We start from the raw sequence: 20,327 nt of genomic DNA, 5'->3' as shown, positions 1-20,327 counted from the left end.
TCTCTCTCTCTCTCTCTGGGCTGCAGATCTGACTTATTCCATTCTGCCATCTAGCGGCGATATTATTAGGTATTACTCTATCGGATCAGTCCTCCAGGCAAAAATAAAATAGAGCAGTTCATGAGAGCTAAGAAATTAGTTGAAAGGCAAGATTAAGCACAGAAAGGAAAATGGTAATGACATTTAGTATAAAGGCAAGGAGAAGTATGAAAGAATGTCACAGTGGAGTCCCAAATTGGCAAAATTTAAAACGTAAAAATCTATTTTAAAAAGAAAATACCTATTTTGAAACATAATTTTCTTCCTTAATTCCTTTTAGTATAGAGAATTCCAAAGATGACTTCAACTATTCTTTTAAAAGGACAAGTAGTTTGGATTTAAACATTTTAATGTTGTCTTCTGTATTTAATAAAATCAAAACTGTGCAAAATCATAAGGAAAGGAGCATCTAAGGTCTCTAAAGACATATAAATTTTGGGTAGGGCTGTAAAAATTTTAGTCAATAATGTTTTTCTTTTCATAAATAACAATTTTTTTTATTTGCTTGAGTTTTACATTTAAAATTTCTTTAAGGGGCATACCTTTTAAAAATTTTACCAAAAAAAATACATACCATGTCAAACATACATGAACACAATTAGAAAGCAAAGGGTTAATATCCTTGTTAAGTAAAAAAGCTCTATAAATCAACTGGAAAAAGATAATCACTACAAAAGGAAAATATAATGGATATGATCAAGCCACCTACACAGTTAAAACAATAAAAATTATCACTCGTTAGTAATCCAACGAAAATGATAGGAATAATGACATTAAAATAATATTTTTTTTTGCTGTTCAATCTATCGAAGAGAAAGATTTAAAGTGTAAAAGTATGTGACCATCTTAGAGCACATGAGATGGGACTACATTTTTACTGAGAATTTCAACTTCTAGGGATTTCTGCTAGGCAATAGCTCAAAGTTTGTACACAAAGAATTATCTGTAGGGATATTATTAATTAAATTGTTTATAAGGGCCCAAACCTGGCCACAAGCTGAAGTTCAACAATAGATGATTAGCTAAATAACCTATGGTGCATCCATATGCTGAAGTACTCTATAACTTCTAAAAATCATGATGTAGAAATATTAATGACATCAGAAAAGGCTTACCTCTGTTACGTGAAAAAGCAGGTTATAATGCTATATGTATAGCATGATATCGATTTTTTTTTAAAAGTACTTTATTTTCTTCTTTGTGCTTTTCTGAATTTCCTAGTGTACACATATTACTTTTATAATCAAATATAAAATTACTGACTTTATTACACATCACAAAACTCTTGATTAATGTATTTTCATATAAAATATACAATTTTCCAATCGAATTTACACTTGCATATTTAGGTGAGTAGAAATGACCTTAGGTTAAATACAGGTTTCAGATGTACGTGTTCAACACAAAAAGGATATTGAAAAAAATTTTAGATCATTTCAAGAAACGATGTAAGAGTAATTAGCATGGTTTAGAAATTTCTGACTGAAAAGCCAGAACTACATATCCACTTAAGAAAACGTTTAAAAATATATCATTCTAATGCATTAGTTGTTTTAGATTATCTATCCAAGAACTTTTTCCAAGTAAAATTTATTTTCTACATATTCAAATTTGACTGTTTCTTAAAATTAAAACATCAAAATGACCCTCCCTCAATATTAAATCTTATAAAACTGCAAATTATCATTTATGCATGAGAAATAACATAATGAAAATCTATTATTAAATAGCACATTTATCCACACAAGATTATATGTACTTCGATGTTGTCATTCTATAAGAACAAGATGCCAAAAATAATAAATTAGTGTATTAAACCAGCTGCTACTGCCAATACAAGAAAATATATGTGCTAAATAAAAATGGATATAAGTTAATAACTGAAACTTCATTCACAAAATATAATGGTCTTCTACTAGCAAAATTTGAATATTACAGCTTTTCAACTATGTTTCAAACAAAAATAATTAAAAATCATTCAAATAATTTGAAATAAGCACTTTATTTTTTTATTTCCCACAAAAACTGAAACTATCATTTACATCAGTTGTAATCAAAATTAGAAATCAACTTGCTGTAACTCCTCTAACACTTATGAGCATAAACAAAATTAAAATAAACAAAAAGGAAAAACTAAGTACTCCTTTTAAATCGAAAATAATCTGTTTCTAACATACCCACCTATAGATGTACAAACAGCAGATGCATTCAAAGCAGCGTAAGATTTAATTAATTAGGACAATATTCCAACCAGTCCCAACCCAGATTTCATCTCTTTTCAATTACTTGTGCAGGTTTACACAGTCACAAAAGTAAATCACTCCTAATATAAAACCAGCTGATGCCAATTCAGAGCACTCCACACCAACGCAATAACTATGGAGGCCCTGAGGTGTAACTGGTGGGGTAAAAAAGCAAAACCCAGCATCCAAAGTGCATATGCTTCACTACAACTGTAATATATTTCTACTTTTGTTTTTTTAAAAAAAGTTTCCTTTAAACTGCATGTCTACAAGGAAAGCAAATGTATCATTTCATATTTTTTCTGAATTAAAAAATATACGTAATCTTCCTTTGTTTTTGAGAGGTTCAAATATGAATTGATAGTGGGGTAATTGGATTCTTTAAGAAAGCTCTACAGAAGAGATGAATACAACATACTATATCTTCTTTAAGAAGTAAGAGCTGAAATGTTAGGCATTCCTTGTTGTTTTATATATATTTAAGGAATGCTATTCTTGTAAACAATGGCTTTGTAAAAGAAATACTGAGATCAAAATACATTACTAGAGGATCTCTATAAAAGGTCACCAAAACTATCCTTGTTTGTGAAATCAGGGAAAAAGTTTTTAGACTTTATCTTGCTAGAAAAAAATTGCTACCACTTTTTTCTTTTTTCTGATGATCACAACTAAACGTCAGAAGATTTTTCCCAAATAAATACTGATGTAAATGCTGATTTCAAGGGCAAACAACTTTCATAAGCATCTATTTCTCAGACATTTCACCATTTGTGGAGACCGAGGCAGCACCCTTCTGGTGTGAACTGTCACTGAACTCCTGTGCGGTACTCCTGGAAGAATTTATTGGGACCTGAAGCTGATTGGCAGATGCAGGCTTAGTAGCGTTTGGTGACTTTGTGGAGGAATTAGATGGATGTCTATGAGGATTATTCTCCGAACCAGAAGTAGATGAATGTCTTTTTCTTCCAAATTCCTCACTAATGGGGGGCTGCAAATTATGAAAGACAACATAGTGACAATTATACTATTTATCCCTGCTGTAAAATCTAAGGCCAGACTTTTCCAACAGAGGGAAAGTGTTGGCACTTCAGCAGATTTTATCAGTGTAACAAAAACTTAACAGCAATTTAAAGTGTTAAACTGAGAGGTCTTCCCCAGTTAAATCAGCTTACTAGTATTGTGTCATTCTTTTACTCAAAACATAGATTTGAACTACACAGTAGGGCATAAGCAGAAGACTGGATTACTTGCCTCCAAGAAAATGTTTCAGAGAGGCTATTTTCCTACTTTATTCAGTTTTTGTCAACTGCAAAGTATTTATAACTCTAGTCCATTTCTCAGCCCTTAGCTCCTATCCTAGGAGTTAACTGGTAATGTTTAACCGATAAATGAAAGCAAAAGGAGAAAAAAAGAGACACCAAGTCAAATAATCTTTAGCAACTTTGAAGATAAGTTTATCTAGGATTTCTAGGAAAAGAAAACTGGAGAGCATTAAGGATAGCGCTAAATTCAAACACTTTTAAACATCAAATATCCATAAAGCTTCCAAATCCCCCGAGGTTGCAGGCAAAGAGGGGGCAGGCAGTAGAAAGGTACCCGCATTCGAAAAGATGCAGCTTTTTTGGCCTTTCCAGTCACAGAGGTTTGAAAGCCTGGATGACACACCACCAGACTAATATTTTTAATTGAAGACAAATTAAGACCGTAACCTCCTTCTCCACTACTCCATGTTTTTAAAAGTGAAGGCCTGAATTCTTAGCTTCCATTTTGATAGGGCAAAAGTCACTATTATAAGTAGGGCCGTCTCTGTGACGGAAATGGCTAGGCCACTCTAGAAACATAGCTCTTAATTCCAGAGACATAGATAGGCACTTCCATTACGGCCATCTCTGGGCCATCAAATCCATTTACACGAAACTTCAAGACTAACAAATCACAGTACTAAGTAGAGATGGACCTAGACTTTCACCTCTCTCTCCTGTTCGTTTTCATTTTTCTTTCCTCTTCTTCCTCCTTTCTCTTTACCTTATGTCCATTCCATTCTTTTAAAAATGCTTTCCTTTTCCTCTGGAAATCAAATTGTTTAAAGCCTATTCTGCTGTCTCTGCATATGCACATAACGTATGCGCATAACGTTCTTGCCCTAGTTTTATAATGTGGGGTATCCGGCAGCATGTGTTACAAAAACTATAGGATAAAAGTACACAAAAGGTGAAAAAATTTCAATCTGCTAGTGAGAAATTAGTAACACATCCACAATAAGTTACTAAATCTATATGTTTCACTATAAGGGCATATTAAAATTAAAGTAAACTGACAATTACTTGCGCTGTGGTTATATAAGATTAACATTTGGGAATTCTAAGTAAAAGGATATGAGAATTCTCTGTACTATTTTTGCATGTGTTTTAAAGTCTGATTTCAAAATTGTAAAGTTAAAATTTTGAAAATAAAAGATTAAAAAATTAAAATTGTAAAATTAAAGTTAAAAAATCACTGATAGCTCAAAATGTAAAAGTAATAAAAAGAACAAATAATAAAAAGAGAAAAAGACTTAAAACTTACATCAACACGGAAGTCTTCTAACCTCTTAAAGCTACAGAGGTATTCCTGAAGTTTTGGATCAACAGACTGTGTCTTAGATTGAGAATATTTTAGATAAGCCCAAAACTTTTCTAATCCATACAGTTGACCTAGTAACAAAGAATGTACATGATAAATTATATAGAATTTTAAAAAATGATTCATATTAAAAATGATCGTACCAGCAATAAACCATTTATCTTCCAATATGTACATTATCTAGATCTTGAGAATAAGACCTTATAATGAACAATGGTAGCTAACATTTATTGAGCATTTGCTATGCAACAAGTATTATTTAAGTGGTTGATTATTAAACTAATGTGAAGCATATACAACCCTGTGATATAGGTGCTTTTTTTGTATATGTTACTGATGAGTACACAAACTAACAAGGTTAAGTAACCTGTCCAAGGTCACACAGCTACCAAGTAGTAGAAATGGGATTCAGACCTAGGGAGCTAGCCCAGAGCCTGCACTGTTACCCACGGTGCTACTCCCCCATTCCAAGCACCCCTACTGATGCTACATAGAATTTCCACATAAGGAAACATCAGCAAGTAATCATGTTTGTCAAAGGAATATAACAACAAAGTACAACTCCACAAACGAAACACTTAGGAGTATTTTCCGGCACCTCACAGGACAGGCCTTCTTACTATACATGGTGCCTCATCCTTCATCAAGAACCATAATAGAGGCCTGAGGTCTTCAGTGGTCTGCCCTGAAGAAAAAAGTTATGAATTCCCTATTTACTAACAGATTCAAGGTTACAATTGCCAAATACAACAAGTTTTGTTTTGTTCGTTTGTTTGTTTTACCAGATTCATAGTCTTTTTTGGTTTCTTCTTGGAAATCCTTAAAAATTTCTTGTCTGAATTTTTTTTCCAGTCCGTAACTATAAAACCTGAACAGACATTCTAATCCATACCTGTGGAAAAGAAATAAAATGTTTATAATAAATTTTTTGCTATGGCAATGCCAATATCTCATATTTACCAGCATTGTAATCCCAAACAAAAAATAAATGTTTAAATGTATGTAATTTTCAGCATGCAGATGTTCAGCTGAGGTAGTAATAGCTGGCTTTGCCGTTCTGGTTGATCTGGCCACAGTACCGCCTGGAGGTATGCTGGGGACCTACAGAATAAGAGGGAGCCCTTGGACAACTAGAGTATGGCTTCTTTGGACAGGGGATCTCCCTTTGGCATTCCTGAAGAAATGGTCAAAAGATTTAATGACAGACTGGGAATTTTTTAGATTTTTCCCAAACCAAGGTTTACAATGGTGTGTTTAGATGTGGTATTAAATACTCTTGGAAACAATCTTTACTCTAGAGAGATAAAGTCCATACCCTTGTGACTTAGATCCTACGTGTGGTTGACCCATTCAAACTATAAAGGGGCAAACCTAATTAAATGATTCCTAAGAGACTCTCTCTGCTTTATAAAGTACATTTAATAAAAAGACATTTTGCTGAAAGACTTTTAATGATTACATAAATCAGAAAACAAATTTCCTTGTTTCCTTCTCTAACTACCTAGAGAACCTGAGATAAGTTGTGGGCAGAGGATCTGCAAACTACATGGGCTCAACCTTCAACTAATGGCGATGAGCAGAACCCATGAGAGTGGACAGACAAGGCCGACAAGACAGCAGTGAAAAAACCATGTTTAGCCCACTCAACTAAAACATATCAAAAAGATTCCTCGGTTAGAATCCTTGAATCATTCTGGATGCCACAGTGGAGTAGTGACTACGATTTCTTCATTCCTGGTAAGATAATGTTGCCTGGCTTATTCACAGGAAGGGGAGAGACAGGGAGAAGGAGAGGGATGGGGGCTGAGAGAGTTTTGTAACCATCTTACTTACAAGATGAAGAGTGATGGTCAGTCCAGAAGAAAAGCAAGCTACCAAGAGAAATGTAAGACCACCAACTCCACACCCACACACAAACCAGAGCCCTTGCTCTGGTAGCCACAAGAGATGCTGTTCTTTGAGCTTGTATGAATTAAGACTAAGGGAACTAAACACTAAAGAAACACCAACTCGGAATGACAAATCTGCCTTGACACTCCCCTTATGGGATCATATTATATTGATATCAGTGCCTCTCAACCTTAGCTACTTATAAGAATCATAAAAAATACTGATGCCCAGGCTCATCCCAGACCAATGAAATCAGAATCTCTGGGGCTGAAGCCTAGGCCCCTTTCTGTCTTCCCTCTGGAAAGCAGAATTGAGAACTTTTTGGTTTTATCAAGTTAATAATATTTTAGAGGAATGTTAGAATTCTTAGATTATTGGTAAAGGCCAAAAGACTACTACATTTGGACTTTTTACTCTAATTTTTTAGCAAATGAATGCCAAAGACTAAAAGTATGACATTGAAAGGAACAGTTGACATCTTACTCCCAGGCATATTCATCAGTTTGGCTCAAATAAACTCATAAAAATTCTTCACATTTCTAAAAAAAAAGTATGATATTAATAACAACCCAAACGTGCAGCATAACCGCTGCAGTGAAGAGCAGGAGCAAATAAACGATCAGCTTCTTGGTTGTCATTTACTCACTTACCCCTCACGGTGAGACGGCTTAAAGGCTGAGAATCAGAAAGCACTATATTTGAATTCTAGGCTGCGATTGTATCTATCCCTATAAATGGGGATAATAATATCTTTTTCAAGAATAGATGAGATAATATTTGTAAAGCACTCAGACCACAACTGGCACACTGAAGATGTGTAATAAATGTTATTTCTCTCCTTCCTTCTCGAAACCATCTTACTGCTATTTTTAGTGAATGGATATATTTAGTAGTGATCTTCTCCCCAATAACAATAACAATTCATTGAGCACTTACTAGGTATCGGGTAATACATTAAGCCCTTTACATGTTGTTTGTTTTTAATTTTCACAATAACCTTAAGAGGGTATCTACTATAATTATCCCCACCTTATAAAGAACCTAAAGTTTACAGGGATTATAATTCACCAAGGTCACAGTAAATTAATGGGCTAGGACTCAAACGTAGGTCTGATTTCAAAGTCTTCAGGTGCTTAACCACTGTGCTATACCTCCTAAGGAATAGCTAGTCCAGTCTAGTCAAGAACACAGAAGAAACAGACCCAAAATTATAAAATGGTATTAAAAAACTATTAGAAACATACACAGAGGAACACAGAAGAGGAATTCCCAACCTAGACTTGGGTAGAAATGGGATCAGAAAAGGTACTAGAAAGTCTCGAAGAACAAACTGTTTGCTTAAATAGCAAAATATGCTGAAATTAATTATAACGATGGCTTTCAAACTTTTCTAAGTTCGATAATAAAAAAATATTTTAATGTGTGACCAAGTCAATACAACACTCATATATATTATGTGTATACATAAAAGCACATGTAAGTTTTTCAAACTATTCTTTAAATATTTTAAAGCAAGTCAGAAGCACCAAACTGATTTCACAACCCACTAATGGGTAGTAAACCACAGCATGAATGAGAACATCGAGATCAGAAATGGAAATTTTGCTTTTTGTGTCAACTCTGGTAAAGACTATAAATCTAAATCTCAACAGTGCTAGGATTTGATAGAGATGTCAGTAAGGGACAGAAGAGAAGAAAAAGAGGTATACATACCATGTATCTGTCATTCTTGATCAAAATAAAGATTACACAAGTCAGTGCAAATGTAATTTTTTTTCAGAAAAATTTACTGGCAACATCTTTTTTCCTCTTGAAAATCCCAATACCTGATTAACAATATATTCTTATCTGAGACTTACAAGAGGAATTCAGTTTTAGAACTGTTGAAGAAGGGTAAATTTAGGAAATATTGAAAGAAAAATTCTTTTTTCTTCTTTCTATCACATCTCCTTTCTCCCTTTACTCAGGAATAAATAGTGTGCAGTTCATGTTCCTTCTCACCCTCTTGGTCTGGTTTCAACTCAGCCCTATAGGTACTCTCAAAATTCTCCCTAAACACTTCTCAAGGAAGCAAGGTCTAACCTGTACAAAAAGAATGAGTTAGCAAAGCAGAGGGAGGAGAAAGAGAATGGGCAGAGGTAAGAATGTGAACAAACGCCTGGAGGCTAGAAAGCTTGGTTCACTCGGAGACCATGCACCACTGTTGCCTAAAGGGCTAAGAGTAGAAACAATGAGATTGAACAGATTAAGTCAAGACATATCATGAGATCACTCAAGGAGTCCTAACAGCTGGTTTGACTCTAAGCATGTATCAATTTGGGGATATATATGCACATGCTAGGGAAGTCTGTGACAGTGGGGGCTAGAGAGGGAAAAATCTCTCTTGCACATTCATTTGGCCTTTGTGCCAACCCCTAAAATGGTCCCAAACGATCCCACCTCCTGGTGTTCCAATCTTGCGTAGTCCCCTCCTACACTGTACCAGGGTGGATCTATGAACAATGCAATATTGCAGAAGTGATAGTACGTCACTTTTAAATATAGATTATACAAGACACTGAAGTTTCCATCTTCGAAGTTCTCCCTCTTTCTTAGATCACTAGCTCTGGGTAAAGCCATACTATGAGATGCCCTCTGGGGAGGCCTATTTGCCAATAGTCATGTGGATGAGCTTGAAGTGGACCCTCAGCCTGAGCAAGTCTTCAGACACTGCAGCCCTGTCCAACACCTTGACTGCAATTCTGCGAGAGATGTGAGCAAGAACCAGCAAGCTAAGCTGCTCCTGCAGTCCTGAGCCTTAGAAACTGTGGACTAATAAATGCTTGTCATTTTTAAGTTTTTGGGTAATTTGGTATGCAGCCATCAGAAACTCGTGTAGCTCTCTCTCCAGTTATGTTGTGCTATTTTCACGGTTCAAAATGGAGCTACTTTTCAGTACTAGTTTTTAAATTATTTTTTAAAACTCTCTCCAAGTGTAAAAATATGAGAAAATATTTGACCTGTAATTTTCTTTTGCATCTTCCCAAGCAAGTTGTCTAAATTCTTCATACATTTTTTTATTGAAGTGGTCTCTGAGGAAAAAGGACCAGAAACGAAAGAGGGTATTCATTTCTTGGGACTGGCCAATTCCCAAGCGTTTTCTCTCTGAAAAAGTTAAAATGATAAATCATTTTTTTATTAAAGGTATTTATTAAAGTCAAAACAGTAGACGTTTTACATAACAGAAAGCAAAGATGAAGCATATTAATCCTCAAAATGTATTTGGATTTCTTCTAAACACAAGACAAATATTAATCCATTTTCTGGCTCACTGCTCAAGTTTAAGCATTTGTCAATAGCAACAAGAATATATTAAATATACTTTATTCCCTAATGTGTCTAAGCTACAAAATACATGAATAAAGAATACATGCAAACACATTTACTTAAGGTAATTATAAGAATAACAAATAAAAGAATATCTTAACCTGATATTAAATGTTCCAGTTGGAAGTTTTTAGATTTATATTCTAATTTTAAATACAGTTATATAAAGGACAAGCATCTTACCACTTAGGCATCTTCGACGATACTTGTGATACACTTGCTGGGTAAAGCCATTTTCCTTCAAAAGTTCATGGGAAGGGTGCTGGAACTTTGGGAATGAATGAGGAGTACATCCATAACTTCCTACTAGTTGTGTACCTTCTGAAGGCGAAGCATTTGAACTGCTATTTGAGGAGGAGGAGAGGGAAAAAGCTTTCAAATTGATATATCAAGAACCAAGTGTTTAAACCAAGTTTTTGTTCATTACTAAGAGTCTGAGGCAGTAGAAAATGCATTAGTTCCCCAAATTTTCCTAAACTAATAACATACAGAGCTGCATACAAATTACTATTTATAGTCAACACATAGGTAAATTCAAAAGTTAAAAAGAATATGGTCACAAATTCTCAAACTAAAATAATAAGAAGAAGCAGTTAACTGAATAGCTAGCTTACTCCTCTTCCAGATCCACTATTAATTCAGTTTAAATCAATTAATTTTTTTCTTATGGTACTGGAGATATTTTCAATTTTCATGAGTAATTAGGTTAATGATGTAAATTGAATAAGTGGAAATAAGGAATAAAATCTGGCACAAAGGGCAATAATTTCATTACCCCAAAGACATACCTGCAATTCTGTAAATCAACCCTACTTCTGAAATATTTCTTAAATCTATCTCTTCCTTTTCATTTGCACTCCGTTGTTTGATTTTTGGCTTTCCTCTTCCTTCACTTGAACTGGTCTCATTTTTCTATCTGCCTCCTCTATGCCGCCACCAAAGTCATCTTCCTAAGACACTGATCTCAACTGGTGGTTCTCACCACGTGGTCAGTGGGTGCTTGAAGAGTTTCCCAAAAACCCTTCAGAAATTCTGCAAAGTCCAAACTATTTTCACAATAATACTAAGAGAGTAACTTGCTCTCTCGCTGTGTTAACATTCGTAGTGATAGCACTAAAGCAATGATGTATAAAACTGCTGAGCCAAGTTGAGACAGTGGCACCAAGCTTTACTTAGTAGTTGACTGTATTACTCACTGCTATGCACTTGCAATATTTTTTTTTTAGAAAATGCCAATTTCAACTTAAAATGTCCTAGATGAAGCAAAAAATAATAATAATAACTTAATGAAATCTCAACCCTTGCATACACACGTCTTATTGTATGTGACAAAATACAACAGAAGTTTTAGTCCTGCAAAATGAGAAAGTTCTAAAGATGTTTCATGACAACGTGAAGACACTTAACACTATAGAATTGTACACTTAAAAATGGTTAAGACAATGAATTTTGTTATGTGGTTTGTTTGTTTTTTTTTTATCACAATTAGAAAAAAAAAATGGAATGGAAGCAGAAAGCACTTTTGTGGCATACCTATTGATGGCTGTTGCTACGGACTGAATGTTGAATTCCTGTCCCCCAGTGTGATGGTACTGGGAAGTAATTAAGACATGAGGGTAGAGCTCTCATGAGTGGGATAAGTGCCTTTCCTATAAGAGACATAAGAGAGCCTGCTTCCTCTCCCTCTGCTCTCCATCCTGTGAAGATACAAGATGGTAATCTGTAAACTTGGACGTGGGCCCTCACCAGACTCTGGATCTGTTGGCACCTTGATCTTGGAACTGTGGGAAATAAATGTTTGTGGTTTAAGCTACCCAGTCTATATCATTTTTGTTACAACAGCTCAAACTAAGACAGTTGTCTTGAGTCAAAGCATTTGTTCAATAAAGTTGTGAGCTGAACTGATTTTTTTTTCATGGAATACCATTTTTAATTAGAAGAAGAACTAACAAATTATTCAGACTTTGTTTTATGTCAGACATTTCCTTGAAAATGAATAAAATAAGTGTACTATCAAGGACAAATCTGAGCTTTCATGCTAAAATTAGAATTTGGGAACCTTGTATCTGTCACCATGAATTTGATAGTTTTCACTACCTGAAGACTTTTCTAATGAAATCGGTGGTGATTTTTTTTTAGAAGTGTGTATGTGCAAGTCTGTATATGTAGCAAAATAGACATGAATCTTATAATGTAGTAACTCTGGAAATCAGATTCTCCCTCGTCTCCTGGGTTTGCTGTTTTTTGTTTGTTTGTTTTCTTTATTTGTTTTCTTTTGTTTTCATTGTTGTAGGGTGTTTCTATGCTGGGATTAGCCAGTGGTAAAACATTAAAGTCTCCTCAGGTCTTTTCTGAGCCTGCATCTTTCCTTGGGCAGGCGTGGTAGTTTCCTAAATTTCCCTCTATAAGTGGCTGCTTTTGAATGTCTAAAAATAGGACATTCAGACTGTGGGGGATGAACAATGACTACCAGACCCTGTGTCTGCACATTATTGATTAGCGGCAGTTAGCAGTCTGAACAGAGAAATCCAATATTTGGAGGACAATGTCCTTATTGCCTATCCTGGTTCCAGCAAGTTACACCCAAAATATGGATTGCCATTCATCTAAATGCCTGTCACAGAGCTGGGGGTTAAGAGATGGGTAGTCGCTACCACACCAAAGGCTGACACAGACCAATACTAACCACAGTTTACCAGACAAGCTTTCCCCTGAAAGCTTTAAATGTTAAAATAGACTCTAGCATTCCAAAATAGTTACTGTAGACATTTTCTGCCAGTACAACTGTTGTTTAAGTGGAGAGATATGTTCCCGGTCCTTCTTACTCTGCCATCTTCCCTAAGATCACTCTCTTTATTTTCTTAAATGTGATTTTTTTTTTGAAATTGTATATTAAAATATGTCAATATTTAGAAATCTGCATAACTCAGTGAATCAGTTTTTCCAAATGGCCTATTTATGATACAAAAGCATGCATAGGCAAAGATCCATTCAAAGTACAAGATATCAAATGGCTTTTAAGGTAACAGAGTAAGAAAAATTCACTTAGTATAAAAAGGTCATTGATAAGGTTTCAGATTTCACATTGCAACTAACTTTTAAAAAAGTACCACCTGTTCGGCTTTGGTCTAATATCAAAGAAAAAAATATATAATTATCGGAAAAGGCTATTAAAATACTCCTCCCTTTCTTAGATTTTATTCCTCTATTTCAACAAAAAAACAAATTACAAGTTCGAACAGAAGTATATGAGAATCTAGTTATATTTAGCCAAACATTAAACAATTTTTAAAAATTTTAATACAATACCACTCTATTCAGGAGTTTTTTTGAGAAATATAATTACATTTTGTTAAAAACTGCATTTCATAAAAATATAATAACATTTTGTTATTTATGTTAATGCATAATGGGTTTATTATTTTTAATGAATATTTAATTGTTTACTTTTTAATTCAATAAATAATATAACTCCCATAAACAAAAGGTCTTTGAGGTTCTGAATAATTTTTAATAATTATAAAGAGGACCTTAAACCATAAGGTTTGAAAATCATTTAACTAAATCATATCACTTTTGCTGTTCAAAGTTCACTACCTACAGAATAAGCTCAATTTTTTGGCAAGATATTCAAGGGCTAGATTAAACTGGGATTTAATTTTTACAAGAATCACTTCCCATAAAATCTCACTATGGTATTCTCCTATCGTTGGCTCCAGGTACATATGAGTTATTTGCCTAGCGCTACACCACGATATATTTTTATATTTCTGGTAACTTTGCTACTTCCTCCCTCATGAATCCTCTATCTCTCTATTTCCCACGTTGTCCTGCTGAAATCTATTCATCCATCAAGAACAATATCATTGCCCATGCCCAATGAAGCTTCTCATGATACTCCCAGTTGGGATGAATTATTTGCCTTTCTCATAATTGTTTTGAACATATATATACCATAATTATATCTCTATCAGAAATATGTCTCACACTACACTGTAATCTCACTAAAGGCATAAAACACATCTTTTACATCTTAATTAACCATTCTACCAAATACAGAGTTTTTCACATAGTAGGTATTCAAAAAACCTTTTGGGGAAGGATGAATAAAAGTTTAACTTGTCTATGAGTAAGCAGTGGTACGCTTAATTGCTAAACTGCAGGAACACCCCTTTTTCCTATGTGATGAATTTAATATTTTATATGTAAATTCCATAGGCTAATATCACTTTTCTAACCAAGCAAAACCAGTTGAAATTTAGGACTATCTTGTTAAAGGATAAGCATGCTTTGAAGTGTCTCCATAAGATTAGGAATCACTGAAACCAAATAATTGGTGCATATTCCTGCCTCCAACATAAATCAGAGAAGAATTAGAGAAAGTAAGTTATACAGAGCAGTTCTATACTCAACACCATTTGGTCACACAAGGTTACATGACTGCATCCATGTGGGGAAGGTAGTTTCATTCATGCTATCATTTTCTGGGTATCAACTATGCCAGGCACTAAGGTTCTGCCATCTATCAATTTGCTGGCTAAAGAAGACATATACAAAAATTTAAATAATGCATGTAAAACATTTAGCATTGTTGAAAGAATGTAGAGTTAGCTAGCATTAAATAATTTCAGTACAGTAACTATACCACTACTGACACACTTGCCAAAAAGGGCCAGGAAAAAAAGAACCTTCAAAGAGGCAATGAGAGATAAGGGAAAGCAGAGATAAAGAATTCCTCACAGTGCAATAGAAGGCCAAGTCATCTGCTGAGAAATATGGGGTACAGATTGGCATCCCTCCTGTGAGAAAGTCAATTGAAGATTAGTGAAGATTTGCAGATGACATCAATAAAGAATTCCTTTAACGTGCTTATGAGCAGACTGGACAGAGCTGATGAAAAAAATCCGTACACTTGAATATAGGTCAATCAAAATTCTTAGAAAAAGAGTAGAAAAAAAAGATCAGATAATCCAAGAACACTTATCTCCCCTTATTTGGTTTCTTTTTACTATTTTCATTGTTCATATTTTGCTAATGTTAATTTTAAATATTTCCAAGTATCTAGTTAGTAACTGTTTTCAACAGGCTTAAAATCAAGAAAAAAGCAATGTTTGACAAGTACGGTACCTGACAGAGGATGTTCTTGGCCCATGATCTCTGGAATCCATTACCCAACCTACATGACACTCTAGAGGGGGATTTGTACTATGTCTTGTTTTTCTCTTTCTTGGACTCTAAAGAAAAAGAAGTCATACATTGCAATTACTTTCAGTAGTGTGAACTTCACAAGTAAATTAAAACCCTCTGACTGTAAACCAACTCAAACATTTTCATACTGTGGATGACACATTATGAAATCATATGAAGTCACAAAACTCAAGACATACCATATACAAGTTACAAAACTTAACTAAAAAGGTCTTTGGCTAGGTTTCTAAACGGGGTTAAAGGAAATTCAACTTATAATTCTTCATTACACCTTCTGATGATCTTTGATTACACTACGCAATTGTAAAGAAGTTACTCCTTAACCCGAGAAAACATCACTAAGGTAAAACGCCATTTTTAAACAAATTCTTACAATCCAAAATATGCATTTTTTTTAATGTGAAAGAAACTAAAAAGTCTCATTTTGCAATGTTAGATGATAATAAATGCAGACTTTATAGTCTCAGTTGATTGATGTACCTTTACATCAATGGCTCTGGGTTCTTTAACAACAGGATAAAATCTTGGTGTTTTGTTTGGATCTTGTAACCTGGGTGTTCGAGGTGTTTTGGGTGTCCTTGCAGGATAAATTCTAGGAGATTCTGGAACTGCTGTTGGTAATGAATAGGCCATTGTTGCTGAAGGTATTTCTGAAACAACAAACAGCTTCTGAGCTAATTCATCAGTCAAATCTGTAAAATGTCATTAAAAGTATTTAGATGCCAGGAAAGTATTTTACCTTGAGCAAAAGGATAATTCTGAAATGCTCTACTCTCAAAAAATGTTTAGAAACATTTTAAATATATAATAAAAAAAAATGCTTCTCAATACATCCTCTAAATTTATGAAATTTTATTTTTGCTGTATCTGTTTCTGACTTTTCTTTAAAAAGAAAAATAGGCTGAAGCCCATATGTCAGCTTCCCTAATCACATTTTACTCTTCTTCCTCAGAGATAAGCAGGCTCTTAAATTTGATATTTTTATCTATTATTATACATGTAATAAAACTATTTTGCCTAATTAACTTTAAGTGACATTATACTATATGTATCATTTTGAAAGCTTTTTCAGTCAATATTTTGTGACTTGAATATCAAGTTCTATTTGCATAGCTTTGGTTTATTCATACCCATGCAGATTATCATGTTGGTTTACAAATATATCAAAATGTACCCATTCTCCTAAGGATCCACATTTAATATTTCCAAGGTTTTGACATAATCGACAATGCTGCAGTGAATGTTGCTGAATATGTCTCTCTGAACAGGTGTGAGCATTTATCTAGGGTTTTATCTGAAATGATAATGCTGAGTCAATTGGCACATGCATCATCTGACTTACTGAATACTAACCCTCAAACTGCTCGCTACAATGGCTTCACCAATTTATAATCCCACCAGCAACATGTAAAAGTCCCCACTATTTTATATCCTAGTCAAGACGGGTTTTGCTTAGACTTTTAAATATTTTTGCATCTCATGAATTTAAATGGTGCTTGTATTTTCCTTGGTTACTAGTGAAGCTGAGTATATTTTCATATGTAGACTCACTCAGATTTCTCCTTTCACGAGCTTGGCATTCTGTTGGGTTGTTTTGCTTATTAGTTTGTGAAAATCCTATGTTAAGATACTAAGTGAGCAAGCAGGTGAATCAAGTAGTAGTGTCAAAAAAGTGGGCTCCACTTCTGTATGGAATCAACTTCTTTTGATTCCTACAATAACCTTGCCGAGCACTATTCTAGACATAAGTCTGTAAACCCAAAAGTGAACTTACACACTCGATTACCTGCCCTCCCTGTCTTGCCATCTCCCCTCCCAATCCATTTTCCTTACCGTTACCAGAAAGATTATTCTGAGGAACAGATTAGATCATTTCAAATTTCTGCCTAAAATCCTTCAGTGCTTCCCTTTTGCTTCTAGTAGAAGTCTAGGTTCATTATCATAAGATACAACTTTCCTGATTGTGCCACCTCTGTATTTTACTCATTTATTGTTTGATTTATTAAATTACAATTTATTTTCTTACATTTCATTCCATTAGATGCTAAGACAAAATCCCAGTGCTTCCCTGAAAGCAAAGGCCACAATCTTATATTACTATACCAATGCCTACAATAGCACCTAGGAAAAATTATATCCCAACCAAATGACTGATAAACTTAACTGACTTGTGTTAATGCTGTTTTCCCTTGTACTGAAAATATCTGATCTCAAGGATAAAAATATGATTCTACAATGAATATATGTAAAATCCAGTGCCTTTTTAAAAGATCTAGGAGCAATAACAACTCAGAAATAGTAAGCTTTCTAGTAATGAGACAATGATCTCTAAATTTCATTTCCTACTTATCTGGTCTCCTAAAAGAAATAAAACCTGGAGCACAAAATATAACAAGCCTGGGAAATCTTAAGCCAGAAAGCAATAACGCTGATAAAGAAAATACTAGCTTAGGTCATGAGGGCAAAACAGCAAACTTCAGGGGATACAGCCAGTAAAATGAAGTGATCAAACCACTAAAAGTAATGACTGAAATTAAACATATCAAATAAATAAGCATCATGACTTCATAATGGTACTTCAAACCTTAATCATATTTGTAGGTTGCTTGGGTACCAACTCATTTTTCAAAAAAATTGATAAACTGAACACAAAGAAAGAACCAAGTATTTATCCTCTCTTTCCTACAAAATTCAAGTGTCAAAAAGTTGATAAAAAATATTTCTTAAAGACTGAAGGCAAGAAATACAAAAAGGAATGACAGAATAGAAAATGACTACATTAAGTCCTCCCTTAACATCATCAATTGGTTCTGCAACCTTAAGTGAAACAACATAAAATGAAACCAATTTTACCAAAGGCTAATAGATATACAAGTAAGAGTTAAGTTCTTAGAGCATCTCATCAACATTATAACAAAATGATACTGAATAAAATGGCATTATTCGAGGATCTGCTGTACATTTAAATTCTAATGAAACTGAGGATCTAGAGAATATTCACCAACGACTGCTTAAAACCAAATGTTGAGGGGAGATTCAACACCAAAGATGTGATCCATGAAAGAAATAACTGATAAGCTAGACTTTATTAAAATGAAAAAAAAAAAGTTTGCTCTGTGAATGACACTGTCAAGAGAACGAGAAGACAAGCCACCGAAAGAGAGGAAATATTTGCAAAAGACACGCCTGATAAAGGACTGTAATCCAAAATAAATAAAGAACTATTAAAACTCAACAATAAGAAAACAAACATCCCAATTAAAAAAAAATGAGCAAAAATCTAAACAGTATCTTAAAGAAGATATACAGATGGCAAATAAGCAAATAAAAAGATGTTCCACATCATGTCATCAGGGAAATGTAAATTAAAATGAGTTTACCACAACATTCCGATGAGAATGGCCAAAGTCCAGCACACTGACAACAGCAAACGCTGGAGAGGATGTGGAGCAACAGGAACTCTCATTCACTGGTGGTGGGAATATAAAATGGTACAGCCACCTTGGAAGATACTTGGGCAGCTTCTTACTAAACTAGACACTCTTACCATACGATGCAGTCATCACCCTCCTTACTACTTACTACTCAGAGGAACTGAAACTTATGTCCACACAAAAACCCACATATGGATATTTATCGTGGCTTTATTCATAACTGCCAAAATTGGAAGCAACCAAGATATCCTTCAGTAAGTGAATGGATAAACTAGTTCATCCAGAAAATGGAATGTTATGCAGTGCTAAAAAGAAACAAGCCATCAAGCCTGAAAAGACATGGAAGAACCTTAAGTGCATGTTACGAAGTGAAAGAATCCAATCTGAAAAGGCTACATACTATGATACCAACTATTCGACACTCTGGAAATGGAAAACTATGGATGCAGTAAAATGATCAGTGACTGCTAGGGGTTGGAGAGTGGGAGGGAATGAATAGGTAGAACAGAGAGGATATTTAGTGTAGTGAAACTATTTTGTATGATAGTATCATGGTGGATACATGTCATTCTGCGTGTATCCAAACCCATGGGATGTACAACGCCGAGAGTGAAACCTATGTAAACTATAGACTTTGGGTGATGTTGTAGAGCAGTGAAAATACTCTATATCATACCGTAATGACAGATACATGTCATTGGACACTCGTCCAAACCTATGGAATGTACAACACCAAGAATGAACCCTAACGTAAACTGTGATTATGATGTGTCCAGGTAGGTTCTCCAATTATAACCAATGTACAACTCTGACATGGATGTTGCTACGGGGAAGTAGCACCCTTCTCCAGGTGGGTGATAGCTATGCGAGTGGGAGGTCTGGAGAACATGGGAAATCTTTGTACCTTTCTTATCATATTTCTGTGAACCTAAAACTGATCTAAAAAAAGTCCTTTTTAAAAGAAGTTGAAAAGAAACTTTATGATGAATGAATCAGGCTGATAACATCTAAACATAATGATCAATCGCAGCATCAGTAAGAGCGAGACATTATATGATGCAACAGAAACGAAACGACTCCTAAGAAACAGTCTTGCCACCAGAAAAATAAAAACCTTGAAATACTAAATCTTACATATCGACATACCAGTTTACAAGAAAAAGAGGAGATAAATTAACATGCTAAAGGATAAGACGGTACAATCAAGTAAATCATAAGAAATTCTATGACAAATAAACCAGTTTCTTTGAGAAATCATTGCCATGGAAAAACAAAAGAAGAACGATATAGATTAAGAGTAGCTTAATGGTCTTATCGAGTGAATGCATGGGTGCACCTTGTTTGGTTCTGATTCAAATAACCAATTTGAAAAAGATATATTTCATACAATCAAGGATAACCAAACATAAACTGGGTAGTATTAAGGAATCAATGCTAATTTTATGTGAAATAACAGTATCATTAAAATTTATGTTTGAAATATACAATGAATATGTACAGAAAAAATGATGTTTGAGATTCAATA

At 34.3% G+C, this 20,327-nt stretch overlaps 1 protein-coding gene across 6 annotated transcripts in view; it reads right to left on the bottom strand.

Annotated features, from left to right (window-relative positions):
• Positions 1 to 2,022: 2,022 nt before the first annotated feature.
• LARP1B (La ribonucleoprotein 1B) overlaps positions 2,023 to 20,327 on the bottom strand; it is a 78,856-nt gene continuing 60,551 nt past the window's right edge. For 2 of the 6 annotated variants that reach the window (XR_005656549.1, XM_039879599.1), the window contains 7 exons: positions 15,849 to 16,018; positions 15,288 to 15,394; positions 10,344 to 10,504; positions 9,794 to 9,938; positions 5,687 to 5,796; positions 4,848 to 4,975; positions 2,023 to 3,270 (listed from right to left, as the gene is read on the bottom strand). Coding sequence is in view for 4 of the 6 variants with exons in the window: in XM_039879599.1 (XP_039735533.1) it covers positions 3,028 to 3,270; positions 4,848 to 4,975; positions 5,687 to 5,796; positions 9,794 to 9,938; positions 10,344 to 10,504; positions 15,288 to 15,394; positions 15,849 to 16,018 (1,064 nt within the window). In the remaining 2 variants the exon portion in view is untranslated. Of the gene's footprint in view, positions 3,271 to 4,847; positions 4,976 to 5,686; positions 5,797 to 9,793; positions 9,939 to 10,343; positions 10,505 to 15,287; positions 15,395 to 15,848; positions 16,061 to 20,327 lie in introns of all 6 variants that reach the window. The other 4 variants (XM_039879601.1, XM_039879598.1, XM_039879600.1 and 1 more) reach the window with 3 other exon arrangements.

The sequence above is a fragment of the Pteropus medius genome, unplaced genomic scaffold (assembly GCF_902729225.1).
Source record: "Pteropus medius unplaced genomic scaffold, Ma_sr-lr_union100, whole genome shotgun sequence".
Lineage (NCBI taxonomy): Eukaryota > Metazoa > Chordata > Mammalia > Chiroptera > Pteropodidae > Pteropus > Pteropus medius.
Note: the sequence above shows the minus strand (reverse complement) of the source record. Positions and strands in the feature narration are given on the sequence as shown.